The sequence below is a fragment of the Pseudonaja textilis genome, chromosome 2, assembly GCF_049901715.1.
Source record: "Pseudonaja textilis isolate UNSWEBS1 chromosome 2, rPseTex1.2, whole genome shotgun sequence".
NCBI lineage: Eukaryota > Metazoa > Chordata > Lepidosauria > Squamata > Elapidae > Pseudonaja > Pseudonaja textilis.
The window spans coordinates 30,045,359-30,060,898 of record NC_141991.1 but is presented as its reverse complement, the minus strand read 5'-3'; the positions used below and the strand labels follow the sequence as shown (position 1 = coordinate 30,060,898).

At 44.5% G+C, this 15,540-nt stretch overlaps 1 protein-coding gene across 1 annotated transcript; it reads left to right on the top strand.

Moving 5' to 3' along the window:
- Positions 1-5,473: 5,473 nt before the first annotated feature.
- On the top strand, positions 5,474-11,223 carry LOC148126818 (uncharacterized). Its single transcript, XM_087923155.1, has 5 exons — positions 5,474-5,500; positions 6,279-6,575; positions 7,583-7,771; positions 8,301-10,289; positions 10,778-11,223. The coding sequence occupies exons 1-4, from the start codon at positions 5,474-5,476 to the stop codon at positions 9,537-9,539; spliced, it is 1,752 nt and encodes a 583-aa protein (XP_087779281.1). The 3' UTR covers positions 9,540-10,289; positions 10,778-11,223.
- Positions 11,224-15,540: the final 4,317 nt, after the last annotated feature.

Here is a 15,540-nt window from a genome sequence, read left to right as displayed (position 1 = left end):
CACGCACCGCCTTGCCAGGCGTACTTGCCACACTGTTAGTAAAATTTCTCTCTCCGTTTCCCTAGAAGGTAAACCGTGCCACATGGAGGTTGACACAGGGTCAGCGCTCTCAATAATCTCGTGGAACACCCTCAAGAGACTCCACCCCAGCCTATCTACTACCCGGCTTCAGAGATGCCAGTTCGGTCTGAAGGACTACCAGGGGAAGACCATTCCCGTGATCGGCAGAGGCAAGTTCTTTGTCAGTTTTAGAGCTTTTAAAGGCCACCTACCTCTAGTGGTAGTTAACGGCAATCTACCCACCTTATTGGGGCTCGATTGGTTTCCCCACCTCGGCCTAGGGCTAACAGGAGTCCATGCTGTCTGAACCTCAGACACTGACTCCTTATTCGCTGACTACGCAGATGTGTTCAGCGAGGAGCTGGGGTGTTATAATGGAACCCCATCTCGTTCACCGTTGACCCCAGGCAGTCCCAATCAGACTAAAACCACGTAGAGTTCCATTTGCTATTCGGCCAAAACTAGACGCTGAATTGGATAAACTATTAAAACAAGGGGTCATTGAACCAACAGATTTCGCCAAGTGGGAGACGCCCATTGTCACACCCCTTAAGAAAGATGGTAGCCTGAGAATTTGCTCGGACTACAAGACAACAATCAATAAATATTTACAAGTTAGCGCCACCCTGTGCCCGTCATCCAGCATTTATTACACACATTCGAGCCGGGCAGTATCTTTGCTAAATTGGACATGTCACAAGCATATCAGCAGTTCCCTGTTGATAGCCAAACAGCGGAACTTCAGACCATCGTCACTCACAGGGGTGCCTTCAGATGCAAGCGTCTCCAATTTGGCGTAAGTGTTGCCCCGGGTATTTTTCAATCCCTCATGGAGCGGATCTTACAGGGCCTCCCTGGTGTAGTACCCTACTTCGACGACATCTTGGTCTCGGCCAGGGACAGACCCCAACTCTTCCAGAGAGTGCAGCAGTGTTAGAGAGGTTCAGACAGCATGGCCTCAGGTTAAAAAAGAAAAATGCGCCATTGCCACTAGACAGGTGGACTTTCTGGGTTATAAAATTGACGCCTCTGGCATTCACCCCCTGGAGTCCAAGGTCAGGGCAATCCACGAAGCTCCCACGCCAACCTCCAAAACAGAGCTGCAAGCTTTCCTGGGGCTGCTGAACTTTTATGCGTCCTTCTTGCCCCATAAAGCCTCAGTAGCCGAACCCCTACACAGATTACTAGACAAAAAGTCACCGTGGCACTGGGGGCACAGAGAAGACCAGGCGTTTAACGCCGTCAAATCACTACTTACGTCCAGAGGCGGTGCTCATCCAATTCGACCCCAACCTTCCTTTAGTACTGGCAGCAGATGCATCCCCTTTTGGAATTGGGGCGGTCCTTAGTCACAGACTTCCCAATGGCGCCGAGGCTCCCATCGCCTTCTTCTCCAGGACGCTCTCGGCCACGGAGCGAAACTACAGCCAGATAGACAAGGAAGCCCTAGCAGCTGTGGCGGCCGTGAAAAAGTTTCACGAGTTCCTTTTTGGCCACTTTTTCGAACTGGTCACTGACCATAAACCCCTCCTGGGCCTACTGGCGGCGACAAACAGACCCCTCAAGTCCTTTCCCCTAGGATGACAAGGTGGACACTTTTCCTAGCGGCCTACTCATACAAACTTACTCACCGCCCGGGCAAAACCTTATCCCACGCCGACGCTCTCAGTCGCTGCCCTTTACCCGCGCCGGCTGAAGACCCAGCTCCTGTCAACGCCATTTTCGAGATCACCCAGTTGGACCTGCCCATCACCGCCTTTGACATCGCCGCTAAAACCAAGGCAGACCAAACGCCGCCCAAGTGCTCGACTGGGTGAGGAGGGGGTGGCCGGGAGGCAACGTTGATAACAAATTCTCACCCTTTAAGACTCGCATGCAGGAGCTGTCCAGTTTGCAGGGTTGTCTACTGTGGGGCACTCGAGTGGTCATTCCGTCCTCGCTGCACTCCGAGTCCTGGAGGCGTTGCACGAAGGACACCCGGCATCGTGAGAATGAAGGCATTAGCACGCAGCTACGTGTGGTGGCCGGGTCTAGACGAGGACATTGTCAATTGGGTAAGTTCCTGCAGCATTTGCCAGGAATCCCATCCTGCTCCCCCATCGCCACCCCTACCAGATGGGAGAGCGCCAGCGCCCCTTGGTCTAGAATCCATATCGATCTGGCCGGCCCGTGCATGGAAAAATGTTCCTAGTGGTCGTGGACGCTTATTCCAAATGGATAGACGTGGCACAGCTATCCACGACCACCTCACTAGCAATCACCAACGCATTAACGCGCCTGTTCGTTACACATGGACTACCCGACTCCATTGTCTCCGATAATGGCCCACAGTTTGCATCAGTAGAATTCAGCCGTTTTGCTGCCAACCTGGGCATTCGCCACATTTTCACAGCCCCATTTCACCCTGCCAGTAATGGGTTGGCTGAAAGGGCCGTCAGGACCACCAAAGAGGCCCTCGCTAGGTTTGGCAGGATGACTGGCACCACAAACTCTCACGGTTCCTGATGAGCCAGCACTCAACCCCTGTGCAGTCACCAATAAGTCCCCAGCGGAACTCCTGATGGGCCGGCGCCTGAGGACTGTATTAGACAGACTGCACCCACAATACTGCCTGACTCTCCCCTCGCTTCTACTTGGGGTTAGACATTTTTGTTACAGGAGCCAGTCTTCGCAAGGAATTTCGCTGGGGACCCACTTTGGATTCCAGGCGAGATCGCCGCTGTCACCGGGCCGAGATCGTATAGGGTCAGGCTGGAGGATGGTCGCATCTGGAGGAGACACATAGACCAGCTTAGAAGGCGCCTCAGCACCCTTGCCAACAAGAATCCTGAGTCGCCAGCCGAAGGGGACCGCCTCATCCGCCGCCCAGCCTCATCGCACCCAACGACCAGTTTGCACCAGCAGTCGTTCCGGTCAACCCGAACTCGGACAACAGTGCCCAGAGAGTTGACCAGCCTGATCCAGCCCACGAGAGATCGACCCCAGTACCCAACCCGGTGGTTTCAGAGGATGCCCAGTCCGGAGAGAGCGTTAGCGACACTATGCCGGCTCAACCGTCACAGACTGATACCGAACTGGCAGACAATGTCCCCGAGCTGCGCCGTTCCGGGCGCCAACACAAACCCCCCGTCTACCTCAAAGACTATGCATGTTCGCATCTGGGGGGGAAGGGGTGTTATGTCCTGAGGACTCCAGGAGTTCTCACTCAGGTCCACTCACTTTGTGTGGGCGTTATTCCCCTATCCTCATTGGTTGGTTCCTCCCCAGCAGCCAGCTATAAAAGCAGGCTGCGGGGTCCAACCAGTTGCTGATTGCTGCGAGCCAGTTCCAGGCGTGGCAAGCACGGTCAGCCCTTTATTGTAAAATAAAGTACTGTTGCACTCATGCTCTGGTTCAGCCTCTCATTGCTCAAACTTAACACTTTGGACACCAAATGAGAAGGAAGGCCTCACTGGAGAAGAGCATAATGCTGGGAAAGATTGAGGGCAATAGAAGAAGAAGGGGACGACAGAGAATGACTCCATTATGGTCATATGTTAAGGATTATCTGTATTCTTAAATGTGTTGTGTCAGCAGCCTTTTAATGACCAAGGGCTGTGTTCAATTTTTAGGAGGGGATGAGAGCTTCAAAATAGTGGGGCCACAATATACATGTATGTATGGGGACCAGGGATAATTTTTCTGATCATCTGTGTGTGTTACAGTGAGATGCCTATTTCAGGTCAGATATTATATTCTTCCCACACCAAAATGATGGGATGCTGCCAGACTGGTCAGAATGGTGAATTCTGCGCCACATTTGACCAGTCCTCAAGTACAGGGAAAGAGAAAGAGCAGGCTAAACTACTTTAATCCCAGATCGTTGAATAAACCATAACTGCAACTTTTGTCTTTTTTGAAAGATCTTTCCTCTGATGCTTCAGAAGACAACAGCAAAATGGGACAAATAAGTAACATGAGCTTTTAAGCTGCAAATCAGAGATCATCAGGAGGATCAATTCATCTGTAGAAACTTTTCACAATGGTGGCACCTCAGCTTTCACGGTTCTAGTCTTTCTTTTTTTTAAGCAAAGTGCCAGTCTCTTACTACCATCTTTATTTATAAGAATGCTTCTGAGCCCCAGAGACTGAAAAACTCAAAAAAGCATTTAGTGACAATTTGCCATTTGTCTGAAAAGTTTGTGCTCAGAAACAAAAAGACAGGAAAAAGAGAGAGAAAGGAAGTTTGAGATCATTCTCGAGCAAGATATTAAACAAACAAGAAACCATATGATTATTTTGTGACTGGTTATGCCCCCATAAAGACAATTTATAAACAGAGAAATCTCTCCTAAGTAGCTTTTTTGAGAGAATACCCATAATATATTTCCCAGATTCCAGATTCCTTTTTAAACCCAAAAATGTCTTCCACAGATTCCCCATATAGCTTTCAAGAGTTATTTTAAATGTAGGTCTCTCATTATATGATCCCAACACATTAATTGTACTTTGACCTACCGCGCAAGTCTAGGTCTAAAGTCATTGCATCCTCACAGGCCACATAGGCCCACAGTTAAATATGTTCAAAATGGCATCTAAATTATAATATATCCTTTTGAACTTCCCCCACCCCAGTTGGAAAATACAATTAAAGAATGCTTATGTAGCTACATGTTTATGAAGCCAGTTTGGTCTAGTGGTTAAGGCACCAAGCCAGAAGCCTGGAAATTATAAGTACTGGTCTCACCATGGGCATGAAAGCCAGCTGGGTGTCTTTGGGCCAGTCACTCTCTTTCAGCCCAAATCACCTCACAGGGTTATTGTTGTGAGGAAAATATGAGGAAGAAGGAGAATTAGGTATGTTTGCTGCTTTGAGTTATTTATAAAAATAATAAATGTGGGAAATGAATGAATAAATGAATAAAAAACCCAAGGGACTAAATGACTTAGAAGTAGACAAAAGACAACAACTTGTTGACTTAAAGGCAATAATTTGGTCCAAGGTCAAATCTCATATATTAGGTATACAATTGTGAAAAGTGAACAAGAGTAAAGCCATTTTCATGTCATTTTTTGATCAGAATATTACTTTATGATCAGACTTCATTTTGTAAGCTGTGTTTCAAAAGTATATTCCAGTAAACTTTCTAGAGGAAGTAGTTTTCCAAGGAGGGATTGTGACAGTTATTGAAACACCTATTAACCACAAAGAAGCACCTGTATCCTGTTTTAAGATGAATCATTGTAACGTTAGTTCCTTGTAAAAGAGGATAAAAAGATGAGTGTAACTGTGTTCGGGGTTCCATCTTTTGCCTTGGATGTGAACCCGTTCTGCAGAATCGTAAGAATAAAAGCAACCTGAACAAAGATCCGTGTCGTGTCGATGTTTGTGTGAAGGCAATCTGACAATCTGGCGAGCCAGGGGGGAGGCTTCATGGCGATCCTCGGCGTTTGGGGACAGGTGAGTTGTGGCCACTCAGTCTCCTTTAGAGACACCCTTCTCCCCGATCGCTGAGAGGTCCCAGGAGCCTCCGAATCCGAATACCCAGAGAGAAAATTGTGGCCGACCGGACTTCGAGAGATAGAGTGATAGAGTGATGGTACCGTCGGGAGAAATGGTCTGGGACCATATAGAAGCCTGAGTCGGGGACGCCCGCACATCCGCAAACCCGAGGAGGGTCCCGGAGTGATCAGGTAAATTTGTTCCTTTTCAATAGGAGTAGAATTGAAGGCACGTCCTTAAATTTTCTTCTGGGAAGAAAGTCCAGCGCCTGCTGGAGGATTGGGGCTAGGAAGAGAGGTCCTTAAACTCTCTGGGAGAATCCAGCGCTTGCTGGAGGACTGGGACTGGTGAGTCAAGGCTCTGGGAGCCTGAAAGAATAGAAATGGGGAAAGGACAAAGTGAGGGTCTTGGAGACCTGGAAGAAGCCTGTCCGGGACAGGGAAGATTTGACAAAGGCAGCAAACCTATTCCTGTGGATTCGCCTTTGGGACAACTGTTGCAACAATGGTTCTCCCCGAATCTCAAACATTTTACCCGGAATCTTGAGAAGAAGCACATGATTTATTTGTGCAAATATAGGTGGTCAAAATATCCTCTGATTGATCCTAAATTTCCATATCACTGGAGTCCTGAGGGGGAAACCAGTACCTATTGGATGACCAAATTGCAAGACTATATTCTCCAACACAAAATGACCACCCAAATTGCATAGAGATGTTCAAAATTTTCCCTTCAGCCAAAACCTGAAGTGGATGCATTTCCTCTTAGGGAAGTCCCTAATGGGATCAATGCTGCAGGCAATCCGGTGACAGTCTTTGTGGCTGTCCCCATAAAACCAGCCGAGTTGCGAGAATTGAAGAAGACTCTTCCAAAGCTTCATGAAAATGCTCATGAGGTGGCCGAACAGTTAGAGCTATGGTTGGGTCCGAATGATTACACTTATCAGGAGCTGATGTACATTTTGGGACATCTATTTACTCCTGAGGAGCGGAATCTCATCCAGACCTCAGCCTGGAGAGTGTGGAATGAAAGAGTGAATGGAAACAAGGGGCAGTGGCAGGAGATCAAAAAATCCCCATAGAAAATTCAGAAAATGTATAATTGGGGAGCTGTGGGAATGGTTGATCTCCTGAAAGCAGCCCAACAAGTTTCTGTGAACAGAGACACTGTAAAAAAAAACCAGACAGAAATCACAAATGATGGTTGCAGCTGTATAGGCTGCAACAAAGAGCAAAGTAAAGAAAAGTAGGAATTTTGAATTTTGGGAAGGGTCCAATTGGAGAAAGAAGAGAGAATTTTTTGGGGGTATACAAGCAGGGAAGTTTTCGAGATAGAGGAAGAGGTTCCAGAGGAAGAGGCATGGGAATGAGACAGCCTGGAATGGATAGGAGTTGCTTCAGGTGTGGGAAGGAAGGTCACTTTGCGCGCGAGTGTCCTACCAACCAAGAAGAGCGGAGTTATGCATTGTATGATGATTAGGGCTGTTCTGGCTCCTTTAAGAGGACCTGCGGGGAGCCATTGGTAAACATTTTAGTGGGTCCTAACCATCAGGAGCGGCTGTTCCTGATAGACACCGGCGCAAGCCGGACTTCTGTGTGTGACCTGGTAGAAGGTGCACATAGATCAAGGAAAGTGATAAAAATAGTTGGGGTGAGTGGAAAATCTCAGGATGTGAGTGTGTTTGAACAAATTAGACTGGAAATGAATGAAGTGGTGACTGAAGCTGAAGTGTTGTATATTCCTGATTCTGGAGTGAATTTGCTGGGGAGAGATTTGTTGCCTGTGTTCAGTATCCAGCTGTGGGATACCGGGAAGGAAATAAGGATGATTAGTTAATGATTTGAGAAGGATCTCCTGATCCCTATACTATCTTGGAACGAATTCCTCCCAAAGACTGTGATAGATCTGAAGGCCTCGAGGAAGGAAGTAGAGACCTGTTTTGCATTTGAATGGAATGATCCTGGGACTGGGAGAAAACAGCAGTTAAGGTGGACAGTACTTCCCCAGGGCTATACTGAGAGCCCTTTGTTGTTTGGACAGGCTTTGGAAGAAAAGTTAGTGTCTTTTGAGAAAGGGAAAGGGATTGTGTTGATTCAGCATGTGGATGACTTGTTGTTGACTGGGGAGAAAGAGAAAGAGGTTAGAGCAGCATCTGTGGCTTTGTTAAATTGGCTGAAAGAACAAGGATTGACAGTTTCAAGGGAAAAGATCCAGTTTGTGGAAAGGAAGGTGAAATATTTGGGGCATTAAGTCAAAAGCCCTTGGATTGTTGGGGTATTGTAGAGTCTGGGTGGACCAGTACACTGTGCTAGCTCAATTCCTGCACAGGAAGCTGGAAGGAAAAGGAGAAAGTATAGAATGGTTAGAGAGAGATGATGAAAAATGGGAAGGTTTGAAGAAGGCACTGTCATCCGCACCGGTTTTGGCTTTGCCCAATTTAGAGCTCCCATTTCATCTGTATGTGTCAGCAGCCCAGGGAATGGCTGTAGGAGTGCTTGCTCAGAAAAGGGGGGGGGCGATTTCAACCCATCGCTTTCCTGAGCAAGACTTTGGAGCCTGTGGTGAGAGGATGGCCAGTATGTGTACTAAGGTGAGGCAGGACTTAGAGGAAGTTCCCCTGGATGAGGGAGAACGATGGTTTGTAGATGGTTCTAGTAGAGTGGAAGGAGGTATAAAGAAAGGCTGGGTATGCCATTGTTGCTCAGTCTGGGGAGGTGATTGATGGTCAGCTCAGAAATGTGAACTTTTTGCATTAAAGAGGGCTTTGGAATTGGCTGAGGGGTTGGATGTCACTGTGTGGACAGATTCCAAGTATGCTTGGGGTGTGGCCCATACGTTTGGGAAAATTTGGCAAGAGAGAGGATTCATCAAGACTGATGGGAAACAGATAGAACAATTGGGGTTAGTGGAAGGAGTGCTGAAAGCTTTGATACTTCCTCATAAGGTAGCAGTGGTACACGTAAATGCACACCAGAAAGGGACAGAAGTTGAAGTAGTGGGAAAAAGATGGGCAGACAAATGGGCAAAAGAAGCAGCTGGGGAGGTAATCCTGCAGATGGTATCAGTACCCATGTTGCAAGAAGAGCCCGAAGAAGCTTGGGAGCCAGATGAAAAGATCAGGGAAAAGTTGAAGAAAGAGGGGTGTCATAAAGCTGAGAAAGGATGGGTAACAACAGATGGGGTTAGAGTGTTGTCTGAAACCCAAATGAGAAATGTTATGCAGTACTTACATGAGGGAAGTCATTGGGGGACTGAAGCTTTAGTTCAGGCAGTCAAGCCCACATATTGGAGTTTGAATATGTGGACTACTGCACATGCTATTTGTTGGAAATATTTACTGGTTATTAAAGATCATTTGACTGGGTGGATGGAAGCCTACCCTGTCAGGCAGGCAACAGCTGCCACAGTGACTAAGATTCTGCTGGAACAAATCATACCCAGATATGGCATGCCAGAGGTAGTAGATTCAGACAGAGGCACACATTTTACACAAAAGATATTACAAGAAGTCATGAGGGCTGTGGGGGTGAAATGGGATTTACACACCCCGTGGCACCCAGAATCCAGTTCTAAAGTGGAGAGGGGGAATGCAGAATTGAAGAAACATTTGACCAAATTACAATTGGAAAATGGGTTTCCATGGACAAAGAAGTTATCCTTGGCACTGCTCAGAATCAGAACATGTCCCTGGAAAGAAACTGGGGTCTCTCCATTTGAGATGCTAATGGGGTGGCCCTACTTGGCAAAAATAGGGAATCCAATTCCTGAATTCAAAGATTTGTTCTTGAGAAAATATTTGCAGACACTGTCCAGGTCTTTGCTTTCTCTTCATAAACAGGGATTGTTGGTGCAACGACCACCTCTTGCTGGCAGCCAACATCCCCATGAAGTTGGAGACTGGATCCTGATAAAAACTTGGAGGACTGAGAAATTGCAACCTAGCTGGGAAGGACCATATCAAGTGCTTCTTACCACGGAAAGCTGCACCAGAACCTGAGAAGCCTTGGAGAAGCCACCCAGTGGAAGGACAACCTTTGAAATTGACTCTGAGGAAATAATTGGGACTGAGAAATATGTTTCTGTGTATTTCAACTGTACTTGTGAGTGTTTTTGTCTTACAACAGGTTGGAAGAGCAGGAACCGAACAGACTGAACATGTGCAAAGAGCTGGAGACTTGGGAGATGACTTGTGGACAGAGAATTCGTATATTAAGGACATCAGGAAGACCGCACAAACTTTAAATCTGACAAATTGTTGGTTGTGTATGCATATGCCTGGAACAGGGAAAGGAGGGGTTATATTGCATGGAATACCACTAACACGACAAATGATGGTGCCAGATGGGACAATCAAAACTACTGGACCTGTGGGTGGGGCTGTAACAAACAAGGTATTCATTCAATTAAGGGAGACAGCCTATGTTTGCTTTAAAAGAAGTGTTAAAGGAGGACCATTCCTTGGAGATTGGGAAAAGTGTAATAAGACTTTTGAAATCCCTGCAACATGTTTCAATCATAGTATAGTTAATGCTTATGAATGTAAGAAAGAATATCTGCCATTCTGGAAAAATTATTGTCAAATGTGTGTTTACTTTGAGGACATGATTAACTGGACTAGAGTGTCAAACTTAACTTGGACTATGAGAAGGAATAAATGGTTGCTGTGTGGGAAGTACGCTTATAGAGAAGTACCAAAATTATGGTCAGGCACTTGCACTATGGGGTATGTGTTACCTGCAGTTTACAAGTTGGACGAACTACCCAACACTCAAATCCGGAACAAAAGAGAGGTTGATTCTGGGATACATCACAGGTCTTGGTATGAGGGATTAGCAAGAGCCCTAATATTCCCTCTTGGGGTAGGCATGAACTATAGGGATATGACTCGAATGAACAACTTTACTATTGCCATGTTTAATGACACCGTTAGAAGTATTAAGATGATTAATCAGGAATTATCTGAAGTCAGGCAAGTGACCCTGCAGAATAGATATGCTTTGGACATAGTCCTTGCAGCAAAGGGAGGAGTATGTGCTCTGGTACATTCCCACTGTTGCACATATATCCATGACTATGAGCCCAATATTACTAGAACTGTAAGAGATATGGAAGATCGAATTCATGAATATCAGAAAGAATGGGATGAGTCAGGTATAGCAGGATCATTGTGGGATGCTCTGTGGTCCTGGCTACCTGATGGTTCCTGGTGGAAATCTATTCTGACCACTGTTGTAGCCATAGTAGTTATGTTAATATGTTTATGCTGCTGTATACAATGTATTCCAAACTTGATAAACATGTGGGGGCGAACTTGGGGAAAGATTAAGTTCACTAGGGATGAATAAGAGAAATTGTTATACAGCATTTCAGGGGATGTGTTACAAAAAGTAAGTCGGGATTTATGTGCTTTTGAAACAGAAATGATCCAGAAAAGGGGGGAATTGTGAAAAGTGAACAAGAGTAAAGCCATTTTCATGCTATTTTATGATCAGAATATTACTTTATGATCAGACTTCATTTTGTAAGCTGTGTTTCAAAAGTATATTCCAGTAAACTTTCTAGAGGAAGTAGTTTTCCAAGGAGGGATTGTGACAGTTATTGAAACACCTATTAACCACAAAGAAGCAACTGTATCCTGTTTTAAGATGAATCATTGTAACATTAGTTCCTTGTAAAAGAGGATAAAAAGATGAGTGTAACTGTGTTCGGGGTTCCATCTTTTGCCTTGGATGTGAACCCGTTCTGCAGAATCGTAAGAATAAAAAGCAATCTGAACAAAGATCCGTGTCGTGTCGATGTTTGTGAAGGCAATCTGACACAATGTTACACACTTGGACAGTATTTCAGTTTTTGAATGATAGAGTAATACCTGTTTCATAACTTTCTACTACAGTTTTCAAACAGTTTTCAAGAAGTGGGACATGGAGATTTTATTAAAGAGCCTGAGAGTTTCCTTTATAATGGAAACATCTATTCTTGCTGATGCCAACTCCAGCCATTTGGCCTTATATTTAGTCTTTGTGGCATGTCCTCTGGCAAAGGGATTTATTGTGCATTATTGTTGTTATTGTTGATCATTTAATGTTTTACCTTGGCCTACCCTATCTGTAATATAGTCTATGTCTACAACAGAGAGAGAGAGAGAGAGAGAGAGAGAGAGAGAGAGAGAGAGAGAGAGAGAGAGAGATCAATAGTTGACAGACAGACAGACATTGAAGAGTGTCTGTGTTGCACAGATACATTTGTTTGTACAGAGTATGTACATGAATTTTTCTGTGAATTTATTTCTTTATTATCTGTCTAATCTTCATTTTTCATAGGATAAATTCTTTTTAATAGAAATTGTCTGGGGGAATATTATCCTTTTGAGCCTTGGGCCTCACTAGTAGAAATGGTTCAGATTCTCTTGAGAAAGAAGCATTGGGAATTCTCCCCTGTTCATGCTTTTATTTATTTTTTTCTGCTGAGAGATCCACATAGTTAGAAATATGTTTGTGTATTTTTACACAAATGTTCTGGTCTATGACCGAATAAAGATTCATTTGATTTGATTTGATTTGATTTGATTTGATTTGATTTGATTTGGATCAAAAGATAAGCGGGATCTCAAAGGGTAGAAAACAAAAGGAAAGGAATAAAAGATTAATTTATTTAACACCAAAAACAAAGCTTACCTCTTGTAGTTTTGTCCCATGTGGGAAATAGAACATGGAAAGTTACTTCCATGTGTAGGGCCGATCATGCTCTGAAAATTTGACAACACAGATGCCCTGAAGCTCAGAGTGACTAATTCTAACAAGCTGCTCGCAGTGTTACAAAAGGCAAAACTTCTGGCATTTTCATCTCTAACCACCTGGCTTGGACAAACACTGTTTACAAATACCACATATGTCATCTGGGATGGACTCAAGAGGTGGAGTGAAGAATTCAAGGGCTAGAGAGTTGAAAGCTGTGTTTTGTTTTTTGGGCCAAGGATTACAGGGTGAGGTTGGGGGTTGGGAATGTCGTGAGCTATTTTGCAAATGAACCATTCCATAAGGCCATGAATTATTTTGTGCATTGTGGAGAGCCTCTAAGTATCAGGGTATCTGCTCACGATGTCTCACTTTTGTTAATGTTGGACAATGGCATTCTGAGAGCAAACCAACCAATCTTTGAAGGGTTTTGTAATATTTTATATTTGCCTTCATAAATATTTGACTGAAAGCACCACACAGAATAATTTAACCCTGTCAAAAAGTAATCTGAGCTTGCAGATACTTATTGTTTGAGAAGGACTGCAGCTTAAGGGTATATCATTAGTGCAAATATAAGATAGAAAATCTGATCTGTATTCTCTGATTAGAGATGATTTGGGGAACTTTCTGACTTCCGGTGGCAAGGCAAGGATGAACAGAGGTGCAGAAGCCTGTCTGTGGTTTCAGTTAATCTCTTTTTGTGGTTGGCGAGATCCTTTGAGAGTGCACAAGTCCCAGAGAGATTCATGCCGGTGTGGGGAGACTCGGGTTGCAGTGTGGGGAAGGCAACCCCACTGCAGCAAGAGGAGCCCTCCATAGCCCCCTGTCAATGGTGGTTCCAAAGTCCGGACTGCCACTGATGTAAAGAAGTGAGTGAGTGACAGTTTGTGAGATCATTGGGGAAGAGTGTGGCAGAGAAAATTAGCGGCAGAGAAGATGATTGGAATGTTATAGACTTTTATAAGGCTGTTACAAGTGTCTGTCCGGAGCCCTAAAAGAAAGTGGCCAAAAAGCGAATGCAAGGCAAGTGAAAGTGAAAGGGCTTGGCAGACAGAAGAGAGAGAGAGGACAATATCGAGTAAAAAGGGAAGTTTACAAGGTCGGGAGACTCGCGGCTGGAAGGTGCCTGGAAGTTGTGGAGGATTTGGACTATCTCATTTGATTTTTATTCTGAAAGGCTTTATTAAAGCGGAGATGGGAAGAAGATTGGAGCTGACAGAACAGAGGCAGTGTGGTGCCACAGGTGATACTTAGAAACCCTGAAGCTATCATAACAATATAACTGAACTAATACTGAACTAATTGAGAAGGTGGTTCCATCTGAAGAAAATCAGGAAAATTGAACTTAGGAACGCTAAGACAAAAAGTAAAAGTGGAAGCTTCCGAATGTGTGGAGATACCATGTAATTGCAGTCACTACTCAGCATTTTTTACCTCCCTACTTCTGGTGCATTTGGAGTGAAAGCTCTCAAACTTAGAGACGGAGACGGAAAGCTAAAAACCTACTTCAAAATTCCTTTTTCCCCTTCTTTACTCCCCTTTTTCTGTATACATTGGCTCAATTTTTTTTTCCTTTTTCCCCCACCATCCAGCGCTATGATGAAATATCTCTCCTTCTTTATTCTCTCTTTAGAATGATTATAAATATGTATACTGGGGAAAGGAAAACTGATTGTTGTAATTGATTGTTAAATGATTTAATTGATTTAATTGGTTTATTAATAATAGTGATAGTTATACTTTGATTAGATATATAGGGAAAATAGTAAGAACATTAAGTATTATTTAATTAATAATTATAGGACTATATGTATTAATATTATAATTTATTGTATGATCACAATTAATCCACTTGGGGATGAATGGAATACTGTTTGTGTTTAAGAATATTTAAAATAAGTTTAGATAAATACATGTATTTATTTATAATATTTAAATATAGTTGGATTTGGAATATATATATATATATATATATATATATATGGATCTTTGGTTGTTCGGGTTTCTCCCGCGTAAGATTCAAGTATCTAGGCAACGTTTCGATGAAGTCTCATTCATCATCTTCAGGCTTCTGTCTCCGGCTCTGTGCTTCTCAGAGTAATGTGAGATTGCAGCTGCTTCCTCCTTTTAACTGCCAGTGGGGTGGGACTTGATTGGGTGGGGGCTTGGCTGTGTTCTGATTGGGTGGGGTGTGTTCTCATTGGTAGGGGTTTGGCTGTGTTCTGATTGGTTGGGGGTTAGCCGTGTTCTGATTGGTTGGAGGCGTGTTCTGTTCAGGTGGGGGCTTGGTTGTGCTCAGGTTAGTCTCAGTTGCTGGGGATTTGAGTTGGTGAGCTGTGATCTTGCTGTTTGGCTTCGAGTTCGTGGTCGTGCTGCATCTTCATAGTGGGTGTCGGTTTGCTTCATGTATGGCTCGGAGGGGTTTGAAGTGGGTAGTGATGCAGCTGCAGTGCAGCTTCTGGTCCATGGTCATGTCTCATCTTCTGAGTGGGTGTGAGTCTGTTTTCTACATGGAAGTGTGGTGGTGGCATCTTGTGTGGCTCTCATGGGTGTGGGTCTGGTGTCCTTCTTCATGTTAGGTACTCGTCTGTTCATGAGGGCGGGTTTCCAAATGGCTGGAAGGCGGAGGTGTCATCTCGTTTGTTCATGCTGTGTGGGCGTTTTTCTATCTCTATGGCTTCTCTGATTATTCTGCTGTTGAAGTGTTCGGTTTGGCGATGGTTCTGGTATTTTTAAAATCAATTTCATGTCCTGTGGCTTTGAGGTGTTGGACCAGGGAAGAGGTCGTTTCTTCTTTTTGATTGAGTTCTTATGTTCTTCAATGCGTGCACTTATTCTTCTGTTAGGTTTGTCCAATGTATGTGGTAGGGCAGGCAGTGCAGGGGATTTCAGTATACTCCTTGGTTTTCTAATTCGATTTTGTCTTTGGGGTTTCTTAGGATGGTGGATATTTTTCTGTTTGTGCAGAATGCTGTTTTGATGTTGTGTTTTTGGAGGATCTTGCTAATTTTGTCTGTAGTGCCTTTTATATATGGGAGGAGGCTTTGCCGTTTTCTTGTTCTCTGTCTTGGATTTTGGTTGGGGTTTCTTTTGGATTAGGTGGGTAATCTTCTTTCTTTGGAATCCATTGGCTGTAAGTACGTTGGTGAGAGTGTGTAGTTCGGTTTTTGGTGTTGTTCATCGGCTAAGCATTTTGTTCTGGAGATGAGTGTCTTGGCTACGGAATTGATCTGTGCTGGGTGGTGGTGTGAGAGTGCATGT